The sequence below is a fragment of the Cololabis saira genome, chromosome 23, assembly GCF_033807715.1.
Source record: "Cololabis saira isolate AMF1-May2022 chromosome 23, fColSai1.1, whole genome shotgun sequence".
Taxonomy (NCBI): domain Eukaryota; kingdom Metazoa; phylum Chordata; class Actinopteri; order Beloniformes; family Belonidae; genus Cololabis; species Cololabis saira.
In genome coordinates, this window is record NC_084609.1 from 8,685,272 (window position 1) to 8,701,432 (window position 16,161).

The following is a 16,161-nucleotide window of genomic DNA, read 5'->3' on the forward strand; positions in this document are numbered from 1 at the left end:
TTCTAACCCGAATCTTGGTTTTTCTTCCCAGACAATCACTGATTAGTTTTATTGCACATCTTATAGCAACTGCTACGGGTACGTTGCTATTTCTGAACAAACACTGACACCTAGAGGTAAAAAGTAGTATCATCAACGAAAGAAATGCTCATGTGTGAGGTTCTGTTGGCGGGCAGGATTAGGGGTTGGGTTTGGGGGCGGGGCTTAGCCTCATTCCCACTTGCCTCAGTGCACTCATCTGTTTCAGGAAGTCATCGCTACGGGAACCTCTGTAACCAATGATAGTAGATAGAGATAGATAGATAGAGTTTTTTTGTGCCTTTTTTGGATTAAAAAATGGCAACTCCTGAAGTGAATTTTGGGTAGAACATATCCCCTGCGCTCAGTACTCGAGTTGTAAAAATAAATCAGGGGGGATGGTGGATTTTATCATATGGGGACAGATAATTTGTGCTGAATACAAATAATATAATATATTACAAATAATAGCACTGACCAAAACACCTGCAGAAATACTGCAGGAATGACATAGCAGCAGTTAAATGCAGCCTTCTGTAAGCTTTAAATATCCACTGTGCTTACATCAAATACATCAAAACACAACAATAAAAAACAGTTTTCTGAACTTATCAATACGACTCTGTCCTTCACAGGATAAGTAAAATGGATCACTGCAAAAACTCAAAATCTTAACAAGAATATTTGTCTTATTTCTAGTTAAAATGTCTCATTTTAGTAAAAAAAAATCTCATTACACTTAAAACAAGACTCATCACTGGAAAAAACAACAATTTTCACCTTTTTCAAGTAGATTTTCACTTGAAATAAGTAGAAACATCTGCCAGTGGAACAAGATTTTTTTGCTTGTAATAAATAATAATAAATAATAAATAAATCTTGTCCCACTGGCAGATTTTTCTACTTATTTCAAGTGAAAATTTACTTGAAACAGGTGAAAATTGTCAAATAAGTAATTTTTCTACTCTAAATGTTGAAATAGCAGTAAAACCACATTCATTGATGAAATGACATAAGGGATGGAAAGGGGGGATGGCAGTTTTACAGGGGGTAAGATTTTGACCGTTTTTATTTCAGGAGGGATGCCATCCCCCCTCATCCCCCCTCAACTCGAGTAATGCCTGCGCTAGCATCCAGTGAACGCCACTGGGTATGCTCCATGTGTCATGAGGTCAGGTTGAGGGCGAGTGGAAACGAGGCGCAAGGCTCAGATATTTTAGCCGCGTGCTTCCATCGTTCCTCCACGATGAACTAAATTTTAAATTCAATACGAGACAGATTACATCAAATGTTTTGACAGTTTTGATTCCTTATGGATATAAATGTTTAAACAACTGTCACTTGTACTGAAATATAATGCTTAGATTCTTAAAAACACATCTGGTTAAGCAGGACTGATGATAAGAGTACATGATTCTCCGGGTTAACATGTAATCCTGTCCTTCCCCCGACCGCGATCACATGAATCCTTCACATCAGTTGGCAGGTCGCGATGCTGCACCGATCGGTTAATCGGCGCCCGGCTTGGCAGGAAGAGTAATCGAGATGCTTTTCCTGCCACACTCACGACGTCGGTGGCGTTCGGGCGAAGCGTGGAGGCGGAGCTACAGGCAGACATCGGGACAGTGACATGGTTGGATGATGGCAATCCCGCAGGCCTTTGGTCCACTGTGAGGTCACTTCCTGTTAGTCCTCAGGCCCTGGTGAAGCTGGGGACCACCAGAACCACAATGGCCGCCACGGCAACCGCCGCCACCACCAGGTTCCAGGGTTCAGAGTCACTCTGAGGAGAGATGAGGAGTCTCGTTAGAGAAGGCTGGATTTGATCAGCACCACCGGTCGGGGGTCAGACTGGTCTGAGGATGTGCAGTTCCTCCAATGACCACTGGGGGGTTCCTGTCATCATTTTAGCTACTCAGCACGTTTAGTTCACTCCACTTCTGAGCTTAAATCAACATATAATCACATAATCAATGCCCAGGACTGACTTAGGTAGGAACACTGGGATAAAAATATTAGAAAAAAAAAACATAATCACAGCCCAATGACATTTAAATAAATAAATAAATAATATTAATAATGTGACTTATTGTGCTCAGAACTGATCTGTCAGTAAGCTCCACCCCCTCAAACACAGATGAGCCAATGGCTGTTGAGTATCAGTTCCACAGGGACCCATACTCGGACATCTGTAACTTTCAGCTCCACAGAAAAACTGCCCCAAAAATAAATAAAATAAAATAAAATAAAATAAAATTCAATTCAATTCAAATAAATCAAATTAAATCAAATTAAATCAAATTAAATTAAATTAAATTAAATAATGGGTCTGCAGTACTTTTAATAGTAATTATAGGTTTTCTGAGAGGATGGGCAAGGGTTAAATGTCTGTTTTGGATTAAACTCCAAATTTAACGTCCAGAGGATCAACAAGGACATTTACATCCATTCTAAAATCAACCAAAGCCCAACACTTTTAACTCTGCTAACGTTATCAAAAGTTATCTAATCACAATTGTTATGTAGAAACACAGACTCCAGGTACGTTTATCTGAGATTATGGAGCACCAGATGCAAAGTTAGAAACTTTAAATCTAGTGTTGCAGATCAAGACATTCTCTTTTCAAGGGTATGATGCGGGTGGAGGACTTAACAGAACAAAGGTTCATGTGTTCAAAATAAATAACACTTTAGTGAATCATATTAGTGACATGCAGAAGCTAAGAACCGATTATGAGGAAAATTACATTTCTTTGTAGCTGTAAACTGCATTAAAGGAGCAAAAAGTGAATTCAAAGTGGCTTTTTCGTGTTTTAACCTGCATTCCTATTTACCACCAGCAGAGGGAGACTGCTGGACACTGACTGTGTAGAAACCTTAAAGACCCAATTGTTAACCAATTGATCATCTTGGACAACATTTACCTAACACATTCATGGTTTCAGTCATTTCATCAACATGGACTTTAATTTCATGAATTACTGTATTGCCCGTTTCCACTGAGTGGTTTGGTACGGTCCGGTCTGGTATGGTATTTTGTGTGTGTCCGAACCACACCAAGATTATCTATTTTCTTAACATGGTAGTATTTTGAGTATCTTATAAGGTATTTTTATGCAATGTGGCGACGTGTTGAACTTACAGATCTGCTACTTATGTGTGGCACAGCCCAACAGCAATCTCCAATCCTTATAGACCTAAATCAATTAGTTAAAAGACTATACTTCTTTTTCTTTTTGTGGACTAAAACTAGACTAAAACCCTTTTGAGTTTTCGTCGACTTAAATTTAACTAAAACTAATAAGCATTTCACTCGCAAAGCCTAAGGCTAAATCTAAGATGGAGACACATGTCTACTTTCCATTAAAACGCTATATATGAGTTGCATGTGTAAAATTTTTGTTCGGTACAGGTTTTACTTAGTACAAGTTAGTTGACGTACGCGTGCAACCACATCATAAAAATGACACCGCGCGCCATGAAGTTGCTACCCGCCGTCCTTGTCTCCGGGGTACCTCTCCTCCTGACTTAAGACCTCAGCCGGAGTTTTTGCCTCTTTTCCACCGTGTTTCTCCTTGCAACCGCCCACAACCCTCCCTCACAACAACGTGGCGTGTATTGTAGGTACGAAGAACCAAAAGCCAAACAGATAAAAAAAGCGCTGCCGGATGACCTCCATTGTTGCCGAGCCGTACCGGACCAAACCGCTCAGTGGACGCCAGGCTGTATAGTCCTGTTCGCTGTAAACCAGACCATAAATGGGTGAGTGCTATGTCATGATTAAAAAGCTTTCCAGTGCTTGGGTGTACATCAGACCCTCAAAGAGGCGACCGCATATTCGTCCCCGGGGCAACAATGCGTTTATTTATTTACGGTGGAAAAAAGAATGAAACAGAGAGACAACAAAGCTGATGAGCCGTTGTTTTTCAGCGAGTTTTGGACACTAAGAGAAGCAAAGCGCCGGGTAGAGAAGGAAGGGGCGGCCATACCTGGTCCCCTCTAGGATGCCAGCTCCTCCCACCAGCACCAAATCAAGGCCACTATTACAATCAATCCTATGATGGGAATGGACAGGACAGGGGGCTCAGATGGACGAGTGCATTTCTGGGGAGAAGACAGAGGGCAGGAGTGGAGGGTGGGGGTTGGGGTGGGGGTGGGGGTTGGGGGGTGGTGTTAGAGAGGAGGGAATAAAATAAGCAGAGTAATAAAGTCAGAAGGGGTGAGGGAGGACGGCGAGCAGGGACACTGAATGGACAGGTTGGGAAGCAGGCGGGGTACGTGCAATCAAATTTATGAAGAATTTGATTGTTTATATTGAGAAATTCATATCAAGCAAATTTGACAATATTCTAAGGGTCAGGAAAGGGCTGGAAGATGGTTGAAGAGAAGATGGAGAGGTTTGGTTTATCAGCGTACGTGAGGAAAGCTAAAAACAGCCACATGTGGCCACCATTAATTGAAGAGGAGCATTGGTGGGATTGAGTCGTTGATGGACATGTCCAAAGCTCCTCCCCAGAGAAGATGTCCAGAAACCATCCGAACCAGATGCCTAGAAACACCTGAACTTCCTCCTTGATGTGGAGGAGCAGCCGCTCTCTTAAGAGTTCCTCCTGAAAGGTGGAGCTTCTCATGGTCTTTCTCCATCTAAGAAAGGGTCCAGCCGCCCCACAGAGGAACCTCTGTAGGGTAGCTGCCCCCTAGGTACCCTAGGTATCCTATGTACCTAGGGTACCTAGGGTGTCTAGGAGGCACTTACCCTACAGAGGAACCTCTGTAGGGTAGCTGCTACATTAGGTAGCGGCCTCCTAGGTACCCTAGGTATCCTATGTACCTAGGGTACCTAGGGTATCAAGGAGGCACCTACCCTACAGAGAAACCTCTGTAGGGTAGCTGTCTCCTTAAGTAGCTGCTTCCTAGGTACCCTAGTTACCCAGGGGACAGCTGCCCCTCAGAGGAACCTCTGTAGGGTAGCTGATTCATTAGGTAGCGGCCTCCTAGGTACCCTAGGTATCCTATGTACCTAGGGTACCTAGGAGGCACCTACCCTAGAGAGAAACCTCTGTAGGGTAGCTGTCTCCTTAGGTAGCTGCCTCCTAGGTACCCTAGGTACCTAGGGCACCCGGGGTACCTAGGGTACCTAGGAGGCAGCTACCCTACAGAAGAAGGGTAGCAACCTCCTACGTACCCTAGGTATCCTATGTACCTAGGGGACAGCTGCCCCACAAGCAGCTGCCCTGTGGGGCAGCTGCTTCCTTAGGTAGCGGCCTCCTAGGTACCCTAGGTATCCTATGTACCTAGGGCACCTAGGGTACCTAGGAGGCACCTACCCTAGGGAGAAACCTCTGTAGGGTAGCTGTATCCTTAAGTAGAGGCTTCCTTGGTACCCTAGCTACCCTAGGTACCCTACGTACCTAGAGCAACTGGGGAACCTAGGAGGCAGCTACCCTACAGAAGAACCTCTGTAGGGTAGCTGTCTCCTTAGGTAGCTGCCTCCTAGGTACCCTAGGTACCTAGGGCACCCGCGGTACCTAGGGTACCTAGGAGGCAGCTACCCTACAGAATAACCTCCGTAGGGTAGCTGCCTCCTAGGTACCTAGGGTACCTTGTTGCCTTTGATTCATCATCTCGTGGAGACCATGTGGTGGACACGTTTGCATTCCCGAATGATCCCAGGACCTACTGTATGTTGACGGGAAGAGGAACCATGTGGGGTTTCCCAAGGCAAGTTGGTGTGTGTGGAGGAGGAGCAATTTCCGTGTGGAGGAGGTGGAGCCAGATGCAGAGACACACAGATGTGAGGAAGCTCACTACAAGACGCTCACATACACGACCGCGACGCAGGCAGCATGCACGCCGGCTGACAGGCGCCATCCAGCCTCTGGTCATCTCTTTACTTTACTGTAACGCATCTACAGCTCCATGCAGGTGGAGTGGAAGACAACCCCTCCATCTGCACCCGGGGGTCCGAGCACTCACCTGCGACTTCCTGCCGAGCAGCGTCTGCAGCTCGGCCCTGCAGCGCTGCAGCTCGAGGTCCAGCACCGCCCGCTCCTGCTGGCTGCCATTGTAGCGCAGCTGCAGCTCGGCCAGCTCACCCTTCAGGCCGTCGCACTGGGGACACAACGGGCAGAAGACGCGTCAGGCCGAACCGGACTGGACCTGGTCTCGGGGGAACCGGCCCGGTGCGCTGATGTTACCTCTCTCTGCACCTTCTGGGCCGTCTCCTCGGCTCGCATCAGCTGGACCTTCAGGGTGCTGATCTCCGGGCTGCCGACGTCCTCCTGGACCCTCGCTGAGTCCAGAACCTGGCTTCCGGGTCCGGACTGGGCCAGAGTGATGTAGGAGCCGGCCTTCACCACCTCGTCCGGCTCCTGGACCGCCAGGTACGCCTCGTCGCACCTGTGAGATGGGTCCTGCCGTTGCTGCAGCTGCTCCACCCGGCCGCTCAGCTGCTCGTTGTTGCTGCTCAGAGTCCGGCGTTCGTCGGTCAGAGAGACGACGGCATCCTGCAGCCGGTCCGCGTCACCTGGACAGGAGTCAAGCAGGATACTGATGTCTCCTCACCTCCTCCATGCTCCACCCCCACCCTACATCCCCCCAGGTTACCATGGTTACCGTGCGTGGTGGCGCCACGGCTCCTCATGCACATCTCGGCCCTCAGCGTGGTGATCTCCAGCTCGTACTCGGCCGCCGTGGCCTGCAGCCGCTGCAGCTCCGCCCTCAGGCGGCACAGCTCCTCCTGCAGGGAGGCGATGTCGTTCTCCCTCTCCGCCGCCACCTCGTCGGCCGCCTGCTGCAGGATGAGAACCTCCTCCTGGGCCGAGCGCAGCTCCTGCTGGACCTCCTCCAGCTCGCTCTCCTTCTCCTCCTCCAGGCTGTTCATCTCCTCCTGGACCGACCGCAGCTGAGCTGCAGAAGAAGAGTCGGAGTCAGAGGAAGGAAGGATGGATGGAGGACAAAACAAACCCTGTCTCCCGTCTCTTCTGATGTTCCCCAAGGCTCCGTCCTCTGCCCCATCCTACTTATCATCCAACTCCTTCCTATTGGTCATATTTTCCGAAATAGTCCATACGCGGATGACACCCCGCTCTACTTCTCCTTTAATCGTGACTAGGGCTGAACGATTAATTGCATTTGCGATAATATCACGATGTGATAAAACGAGATTTTGAACAATTTCTAAAAATGGTTTCAGCCCTAATCCTGACTCTCCTCCAAGTTTCTCAAATTCAACAGAGATAAAACTGAGGTCCTCCTCACTGGTTCAAATAGCACCTCCAGTTTCTGCATCTCTGTTGACAACTCCTCTGCCTCCCCCAAAGTCCATCCAGAACTCGTCCAAAACTCAGCGCACTCCAGAACTCATATCACTCCTGTTGTCCAACCATTATTATTATTATTATTATTATTATTATTATTATTATTATTATTATTATTATTATTATTATTATTATTATTAATAATAATATTATCATTATTATTACTACTATTATTATTGTTATCAATATCATTATTATTAATAATGTTAGTACTATTATTATTATTATTATTATTGTTATTTTTATCATTATCATTTTTATTAATATTATTACTATTATTATTATTATTATTATTATTATTATTATTATTGTTACTACTATTATTATTATTATTATCATTATTATTATTATTATTACTACTATTACTACTATTATTATTATTATTATTGAAACAAAGAGCCAAAGAATGACTTTGACCTGGGTTTAATCCAGTCGGACAGAAGTTAAATCAGAGTCAGATCTAAGTGATGAACATAGTTTTGGTTTCGATCACAGTGATCAATATTTTTGAGGCTTTGAAGTTAATTTCAGAAACTTTATGAAACTGAAGCTGCAGATTTACGAGGACGGGTTTATTTCTGGAGTAAGGCTCCATCAGGTGTTTCTACAGACAAGGTCTGAGACGTCTGAGACTCGGGTACTCAGAGACTCGGGACTCGGGACTCGGGGACTCGGGGACTCGGGGACTCGGGGACCTTGCAGCCTCTGGATCTGCCGGGTGAAGTTCTCGGCCTGCAGGGCGCTGGCCAGCCGCTCCTCCTCCAGCTGACCTGCGGACAGAAGAAGAGCGTGTGAAGCCTGATTTATGGTTCCGCGTTAAATCAACGCAGAGCCTATGCCGTTGCCGTGACGCCGTCGTGAACCCTTCGGACTTCTCTGTCACTCCATTTCGCCGCGGTGCAAAACCCCCCCAGAGCGCTAGTTGATACTTTGTTTAGCTTCCAGTTTTTTCCGGTCAGAGTGAATCAAAGAGATAAGGACAACTATTGTGCAAAAAACCAAAACAACCCTAAAAAAAAACAAAAAAAAAAGCCACACACACACGAAGAAAAGAGCACTGAAAGTTCACTACTGCTTCATGAACCGGAACCGGAAATGCGTTGCTACCAAGCAAACCAATCACAGCCCTCTCGGTCTGCGTCGCCGCGACACGTAGTTATAATTTTTGGGAAGTACACGTCAGGCTACGGTGTACCCTATGGCGTAGACTCTGCGTCGATTTAACGCGGAACCATAATTCAGGCTTTACCTGATCGTGTGATTGGCCCAGCCCCTCCCGCTGGCCCCGCCCCTCACCCTGCATCTCCAGGAAGCTGTCCTCGTGTCTCTGCGAGACGTCCCTGGTCTCGTCCAGCTCCTGCAGCAGCTGCAGCACTTGAGCTCTCAGCTCCTCCAGCTCCTCTTCTTCATCATCCAGTCCTCCTCCTCCTCCTCGGTCGCTGCCCTTCTCCTCCTCCCACTCCTTCTCTTCCTCCCGCAGACCCTTCTCTCCGTCCAGGGACTCCCTCTCTTTGGACGTCAGGGTCTCTGCTGGCACGATGGGTTTGTCCTCCTTCAGCTCGTCTGCAGAGACGGGGACAAAAACAGGTAAACGGGGCGCTGCGAAGGACCGCCCACCTCCTGTCAATCACAGCCCAGCCCGGGTTGCATCGCGGCATCGTAGCTACGCCGCATTTCTTCTTCGTTGGGTTCAAGAACGATAGTTTCTAAAGTGTAAAAACGCCGGATACTGGATATTTATCCACTCCAGCTGGCGTAAAACTTTATCTACAAACAGGAAGTAAACAGGAGAGCCTGCACCGCCACCTAGTAGCTGGGGGTGGAACTGCAGAGCGGCCCGGCAGGATGGCGATGACACGGATCACCGGGGCCGAGACGGGGGTCAAAGGTCATGAATGTTAATGTTCCTGCGCCTTCGGTCCTGACGTGTTCAGGAGGAACAGTGGAGACGTGCTGCAGAGACGTCTCCCTCAGGCCAATCACACGCCGGCAGTGACATCGTCACCACGTTCATGCGGCCGTTCATGTCATCAGAAACTGCTCTGATCAGTGTCTGTTCCCACCAGGTCCGTGTGCTTCGCTGGTTGTGGTTCTGCTCAGGTCCGTCAGCTGATGAACGGACCGATGTTATGATGTTATGTTATGAATCTTTATTTCGGCTTGTACACACTTTTTTACAAAACAAGATGAAAAGGATAAAAAAAAAACATTTATTTTGCCGAAAAGGTGTAGGCTGAAGCCGTAGCTTATAGTGCCTACCCTTTTTATCTTATGATCAGCTTAAATATGAGACAATAGCATTTCTCCGTGGAAACAAACAATACATAAAAAAGACAAAAATAAGTAAGACAAAATATAAAATTGACGTTTCACATTCTAGAATGTTTTTGATAGTATACTTTACATTTATAGTGTTTTATATTTATTTACAGTATTTTCTTTAAACATTTCCTTAAATAAGATAGAACTACACATTTTTAGGTTGTTATTACAACTATTCCAAATTTCTCTAGCCTTAATTGATGTACATCTCTTTTTGATATTAGTTCTTGCTGTCGTCATCTCAAACATAGCATAAGAAGACCCTACTGGACCCAAGTGGACCCTACTGGATCCTGCTGGACCCTGAGCCATGTCGATTAAAATTAAAGAAAAAAAACAATCAACCGTGTGGGGGCATGGCCTACAGATGCTCTTTGGCCCGTATCCTGTGATGTCATAACGAGGGTGCGTTTATTATTCTGCCTTTGTTTGCCGCCACGACGGACCTGAAATAAAACAATCAGAGGATCAAAGTGTCGACTTCCTGCCACCATCGAGGAGGTTCAGGTCACATGATCAAGTCCCATGATCATCATCAGGAACCACAGTAACGTTAAGGGTGGTTACCGGACCATCTTTAAACACTTGGATGGAGTCTGGAGTCCAGGGTTTGGTCCCTGGAGACGCTTTTCCAGAGCTTCACCTTCATCCTCTCAGGATGTTTTCACTATCTTTACTTCAAGATGGAACCAAACTGTTCATCTCAGGTATCAATGTGAGATTTCCTCTACGACTCTCGTGTATTTATGCTACCTTCAACCTCATCACAGCTCCGTCACTCGCACTGGCGTCTGCTGGTGTCGTCTCCAGACCTTTAATCTTAATTCCCCGAACTCTTCAACCCTTGAACGCTTCATAAAACCTATTCTTCTATCCTAGAACCCCTGGACTGGACAGGAAGTCAGAAATACAGATCTAAAATGTGGGAAACATGTACAACACTAGAGCCGATCAACCTTCAGAGGAGAGTATTTACACACATCATCCAACATCATCCCTTGCCACTCACCGGATTGATCGAGCACCTCCTCGATAACGGGCGGCAGCCGGAATCCGTCCATGACGCCGGAGGATGCAGGAGGGGGGGTGATGAGGTGGACCGAGCCTGGGGAACCTCCTCACGGTCTGGACGGATGCTGCTCCTTCATCCTGCTGGGAATGATGGGAAACAGAGGGGGGGGGGGGGGGGGGGGGGGGCTGAGAGAGGGAGAGCTGCGACAGCATCCGTGATGCTGCAGCAGCTCTTCGTTTTGATGCAGCAGCGTCTGCGAGGAACCGGTTACAGCCGCACCGACACGGACTCCACGTCTGAAACATGAAACCTGTGCTGAGGAATTACTAAAAACCGCCTGCAGGGGCCGCAGGGTATATACAGTCATGATCTGGGCTTCATGTTGGACAATCTGAGTCAATTTTTGGGTGAACTTAACAACTGTGACACAAAACAATAGTTGAACTACAATAATTCACAAAAGTGCCGTTAGGACCAGGTGTTAGAACCCATCCTGGGTGATGACATCACAGGTGGAGAGCATTAAGAGCAGGTGTAAACACACCTGACCACATTCACATTAAGAGGTACAGTAGTGTAGCAGGGTAAACGCAATGCACCCTGGGCCACACAGGAGGGGAGCCACAACATGAGCTGGTTCACTAAGTCACTGCCCCCTGCAGGTAGAAACCAGCCAAGCCTACTGGTCTGTAGACACCTGTCAATTCCAGGTGTGAGTAGATTACAGCTGTCCACTAATGACCTGTCAATGCCAGGTGTGAGTACATTACAGCTGTCCACTAATGACCTGTCAATGCCAGGTGTGAGTACATTACAGCTGTCCACCAGTGACCTGTCAATGCCAGGTGTGAGTAGATTACAGCTGTCCACTAATGACCTGTCAATGCCAGGTGTGAGTACATTACAGCTGTCCACCAGTGACCTGTCAATGCCAGGTGTGAGTAGATTACAGCTGTCCACTAATGACCTGTCAATGCCAGGTGTGAGTACATTACAGCTGTCCACCAGTGACCTGTCAATGCCAGGTGTGAGTAGATTACAGCTGTCCACTAATGACCTGTCAATGCCAGGTGTGAGTACATTACAGCTGTCCACCAGTGACCTGTCAATGCCAGGTGTGAGTAGATTACAGCTGTCCACTAATGACCTGTCAATGCCAGGTGTGAGTACATTACAGCTGTCCACCAGTGACCTGTCAATGCCAGGTGTGAGTAGATTACAGCTGTCCACTAATGACCTGTCAATGCCAGGTGTGAGTAGATCACAGCTGTCCACTAGTGACCTGTCAATGACAGGTGTGAGTAGATTACAGCTGTTTACCTGTGACCTGTCAATGCCAGGTGTTAGTAGATTACAGCTGTTTACCTGTGACCTATCAATGCCAGGTGTGAGTAGATTACAGCTGTTTACCTGTGACCTATCAATGCCAGGTGTGAGTAGATTACAGCTGTCCACCAGTGACCTGTCAATGCCAGGTGTGAGTAGATTACAGCTGTCCACTCGTGACCTGTCAATGCCAGGTGTGAGTAGATTACAGCTGTCCACTAATGACCTGTCAATGCCAGGTGTGAGTAGATTACAGCTGTTTACCTGTGACCTGTCAATGCCAGGTGTGAGTAGATTACAGCTGTTTACCTGTGACCTGTCAATGCCAGGTGTTAGTAGATTACAGCTGTTTACCTGTGACCTGTCAATGCCAGGTGTGCGTAGATTACAGCTGTCCACTAATGACCTGTCAATGCCAGGTGTGAGTAGATCACAGCTGTTCACTAATAACCTGTCAATGCCAGGTGTGAGTAGATTACAGCTGTCCACTAGTGACATGTCAATGCCAGGTGTGAGTAGATTACAGCTCTCCACTAGTGACCTGTCAATGCCAGGTGTTAGTAGATTACAGCTGTTTACCTGTGACCTGTCAATGCCAGGTGTGAGTAAATTACAGCTGTTTACCTGTGACCTGTCAATGCCAGGTGTGCGTAGATTACAGCTGTCCACTAATGACCTGTCAATGCCAGGTGTGAGTAGATCACAGCTGTTCACTAATAACCTGTCAATGCCAGGTGTGAGTAGATTACAGCTGTCCGCTAGTGACATGTCAATGCCAGGTGTGAGTAGATTAGAGCTGTCCACTAGTGACATGTCAATGCCAGGTGTGAGTAGATTACAGCTGTTCACTAATAACCTGTCAATGCCAGGTGTGAGTAGATTACAGCTGTCCACTAGTGACCGACGCAGTTTTAATACTTCAATACTTCATAACACGGAAACAGAAACACAAAACTCACAACGATTCATGAAAACAGAATCACACAACAAAGACTCCTGGACACAAACGCATGAAGATGAAATGAGTCCAAACTACAAAGATTCACAAAAATACACAAGAAAGCAAAGATTCAGACGCACAAAACTACAAACACAACAAACACACAAATAAAGGCGTCGCCAGTTCCTCTCTGAGCTGTTTTCATGACGAGTCAAACATGAATCACATTGAGCATCATACACATCATCATCAGCATCGCTGGCCGTCGTCACACTCTCTCACACACACACACACGAGGGACTCACTCTGGCGCCGCAGCAACACTCCTCCTATGAGCTGCGATCAGCCGCCGGAGCTTTATTTGTGTCTGCGTGACCTTCGCCTGCTCTGGCGTGTGAAATCCTCTGACGCATCACGTGAGTGTGAGTGTGTGTGTGTGTGTGTGTGTGTGTGTGTGTGTGTGTGTGTGGTGATGACGTGAACACACGTACCTGAGGCAGAGCTGCTGTTTTCTGATTCTGTCTGTACTCTGACTGCAGACCTGCTCCTCCTCCTCCTCCTCTTCCTCTTGTACCCCTCCCTCCCCTCGGCGTGATGCAGAGTGACATCACTACACTCACGTGCGCATGATGTGAATGCAGAGAGCTCCCACGGGGAGGTCGGTTAACCATTTACTGACACCAGGACGATGTGGAGGTGCAGATACCTCGGTTACGGACTCAACCGACAACAACAACCGACACAACCGACACTAACACAACTGACAAAAACACAACCAACAACAACACAACCGACACCAACAACCAACAACACAACCAACACAAACACAACCGACAACAACACAACCGACAACAACAACCGACAATGTTGTGGTCTCCACACAAATAACATTTAAATAATATGGCTCGAAATGGAAACCTCAACATAAAAGGAAGGACACCAACAAAGAGCACAAGTTTTAACAGCTTTTATTAAAGCAACCTCCCAAAATAAATAACACTGAGCATAAATCATAATACTCACTACCTGGAGACGCCGGCTGGACTAAGGAGGATGGGGGGAGGCACAGCCCACCCCTTTATAGGGACGTCGAAGCTGGACCCCCCTCCCTAACTCAAAACCCAACTAACTACAAACAAATGAGCAAACAACCTAAAATAAGGATTACCGGCCATCTCCAGGCCCAAACTAAACTAAGGATCAAACTAAACAAAAGCTAACAGAAGAACCTCTGGGTTTGGTGTTGCTTGGTCTGTGTCTGTTGGCACACTGAGCAGAGAGGGGTTGTATAGGCAGATGAGAATCAAGTTGATTAGTTCAGGTGTGCCAGTTCGGGTGTGATACATTTGAGATGGGAGGAGACAAGATTGATTAGATAATTGGCAATGGTGTGTGTTGTGAGAGAGAGAGAGACCACAAACACCACGGACACCAACACAACCGACACCAGCCCAATCTAGTAAATCTGATCCGAGGCCCGGCAAGAACACGCAATGACACCAAACCTGCAGTTCCTGGAGTCTCCACCGGGGGGCCCCGGGTGTTGGAACGTCCACATTTACACAACAAACATACCCCAGATTTCACTTTCATGGTAACAAGACGTTCACAGACGTCATCATGTGAGGTTATTCACACCTGCAGATTCATGCAGGATTAGGGGCGTGTCCTCGGGGGACACGTGAACTTCAGTCTACGATTTCAAACGTCTGGCTGACGTCGCTTTAGCTACTCAGCACTATCGGGGAACTTCTGAGGTTTTCATATAAGATCTAAAAGAATATAATCATCATTTTAAATAAGTAGATAAATAAATAAATAAATAAAAGTCTCCTCGATCTCCCGACTCGTTCTACACGAGCTAAGCTAACGCAGCGGTAACCATGGTAACAGAGTTTGGTCCACGCATTCCAACACGGCCGGACAGACGTCTCCGGGTTTAACCAGAACTTTGACAGAGACGAGGACGAAGACGAGGACAAAAAAGGACAAAAAAGGACGAAGACAAGGATGAAAACAAGGATGAAGACGAGAACGAAGACGGAGATGAGTACGAAGACGAGGACTCTTCACACCATGTCGGTCCAGGTGTCCTGATGGTCCGAGCTTTGGTCCTGCAGGTGTAACCAGTACTCGAGTTGTAAACAAAGAATCAGGGGGGATGGTGGATTTTATCATATGGGGACAGATAATTTGTGCTGATTACAAATAATATAATATATTACAAATAATAGCACTGACCAAAACACTTGCAGAAATACTGCAGGAAGGTTTAAATATCCACTGGGCTTACATCAAACACATCAAAACACAAAAATAAAAAAGTTTTCTGAACTTACCAATATGCCTCTGTCCTTCACAGGATAAGTAAAATGGATCACTGCAAAAACTCAAAATAAGAATATTGTTGTCCTATTTCTAGTTAAAATGTCTCATTTTAGTAAAACAATCTTATTACACTTAAAACAAGACTCATCCCTGGAAAAAACAACAATTTTCACATGTTTCAAGTATATTTTCACTTAAAATTAGCAGACAAATCTGCCAGTGGAACAAGATTTTTTTTGCTTGGAATAAGAAGATAAATCTTGTTCCACTGGCAGATTTTTCTACTTATTTCAAGTGAAAATTGTCAAATAAGTTATTTTTCTGGTGTTATTTTTCTGGTGATGACTCTAAATGTTGAAATAGCAGTAAAACCACATTCATTGATGAAATGACATAAGGGATGGAAAGGGGGGATGGCAGTTTTACAGGGGGGGATGATTTTGACCGTTTTTATTTCAGGGGGGATGCCATCCCCCCTCATCCCCCCTCAACTCCAGTACTGGGTGTAACACACACACACACACACACACACACACACACACACACACACACACACACACACACACACACACACACACACACACACACACACACACACACACACACACACACACACACACACGTGCAGCATCACGACCCCCCGCCGGTGAGAGAGGAAACTGTCCACAAACGTCCCACCTCTCCCCTCGCTCCAGAGCGGTTGCTAGGCAACACACATCCAGGCTGGAAGACATAAAAGGGCAGGATATAAAAAGGAGGAAGAGGAACATCTCTGGCAGACGTGACGTTGGAAGGACACGAGCACACGTCTCCATGGCAACGCTCTGTCCCCGAGCTGCCGTACCTGAAGGTTCAGGAATCACAAACATCCAGCGTAGCTCACAGACCGGTGGTCC

At 46.7% G+C, this 16,161-nt stretch overlaps 1 protein-coding gene across 7 annotated transcripts; it reads right to left on the minus strand.

Annotated features, from left to right (window-relative positions):
• Nucleotides 1–957: 957 nt before the first annotated feature.
• LOC133424097 (coiled-coil domain-containing protein 136-like) lies at nt 958–13,482 on the minus strand. 7 transcript variants are annotated; one of them, XM_061714517.1, is made up of 9 exons: nt 13,429–13,482; nt 10,669–10,808; nt 8,634–8,900; nt 8,033–8,107; nt 6,634–6,927; nt 6,216–6,544; nt 5,995–6,129; nt 4,008–4,122; nt 958–1,801 (listed from the first exon to the last, which is right to left on the minus strand). In XM_061714517.1, exons 2-8 carry the CDS (start codon nt 10,718–10,720, stop codon nt 4,018–4,020), a joined length of 1,257 nt encoding a protein of 418 aa, XP_061570501.1. In that variant the 5' UTR covers nt 10,721–10,808; nt 13,429–13,482; the 3' UTR covers nt 958–1,801; nt 4,008–4,017. The 7 variants fall into 7 exon arrangements, with proteins under 7 accessions (XP_061570501.1, XP_061570502.1, XP_061570497.1 ...); XM_061714518.1 differs by having other exon boundaries at nt 6,228–6,544; nt 6,625–6,927; XM_061714513.1 differs by having other exon boundaries at nt 6,625–6,927.
• Between the last annotated feature and the right edge of the window lie 2,679 nt (nt 13,483–16,161).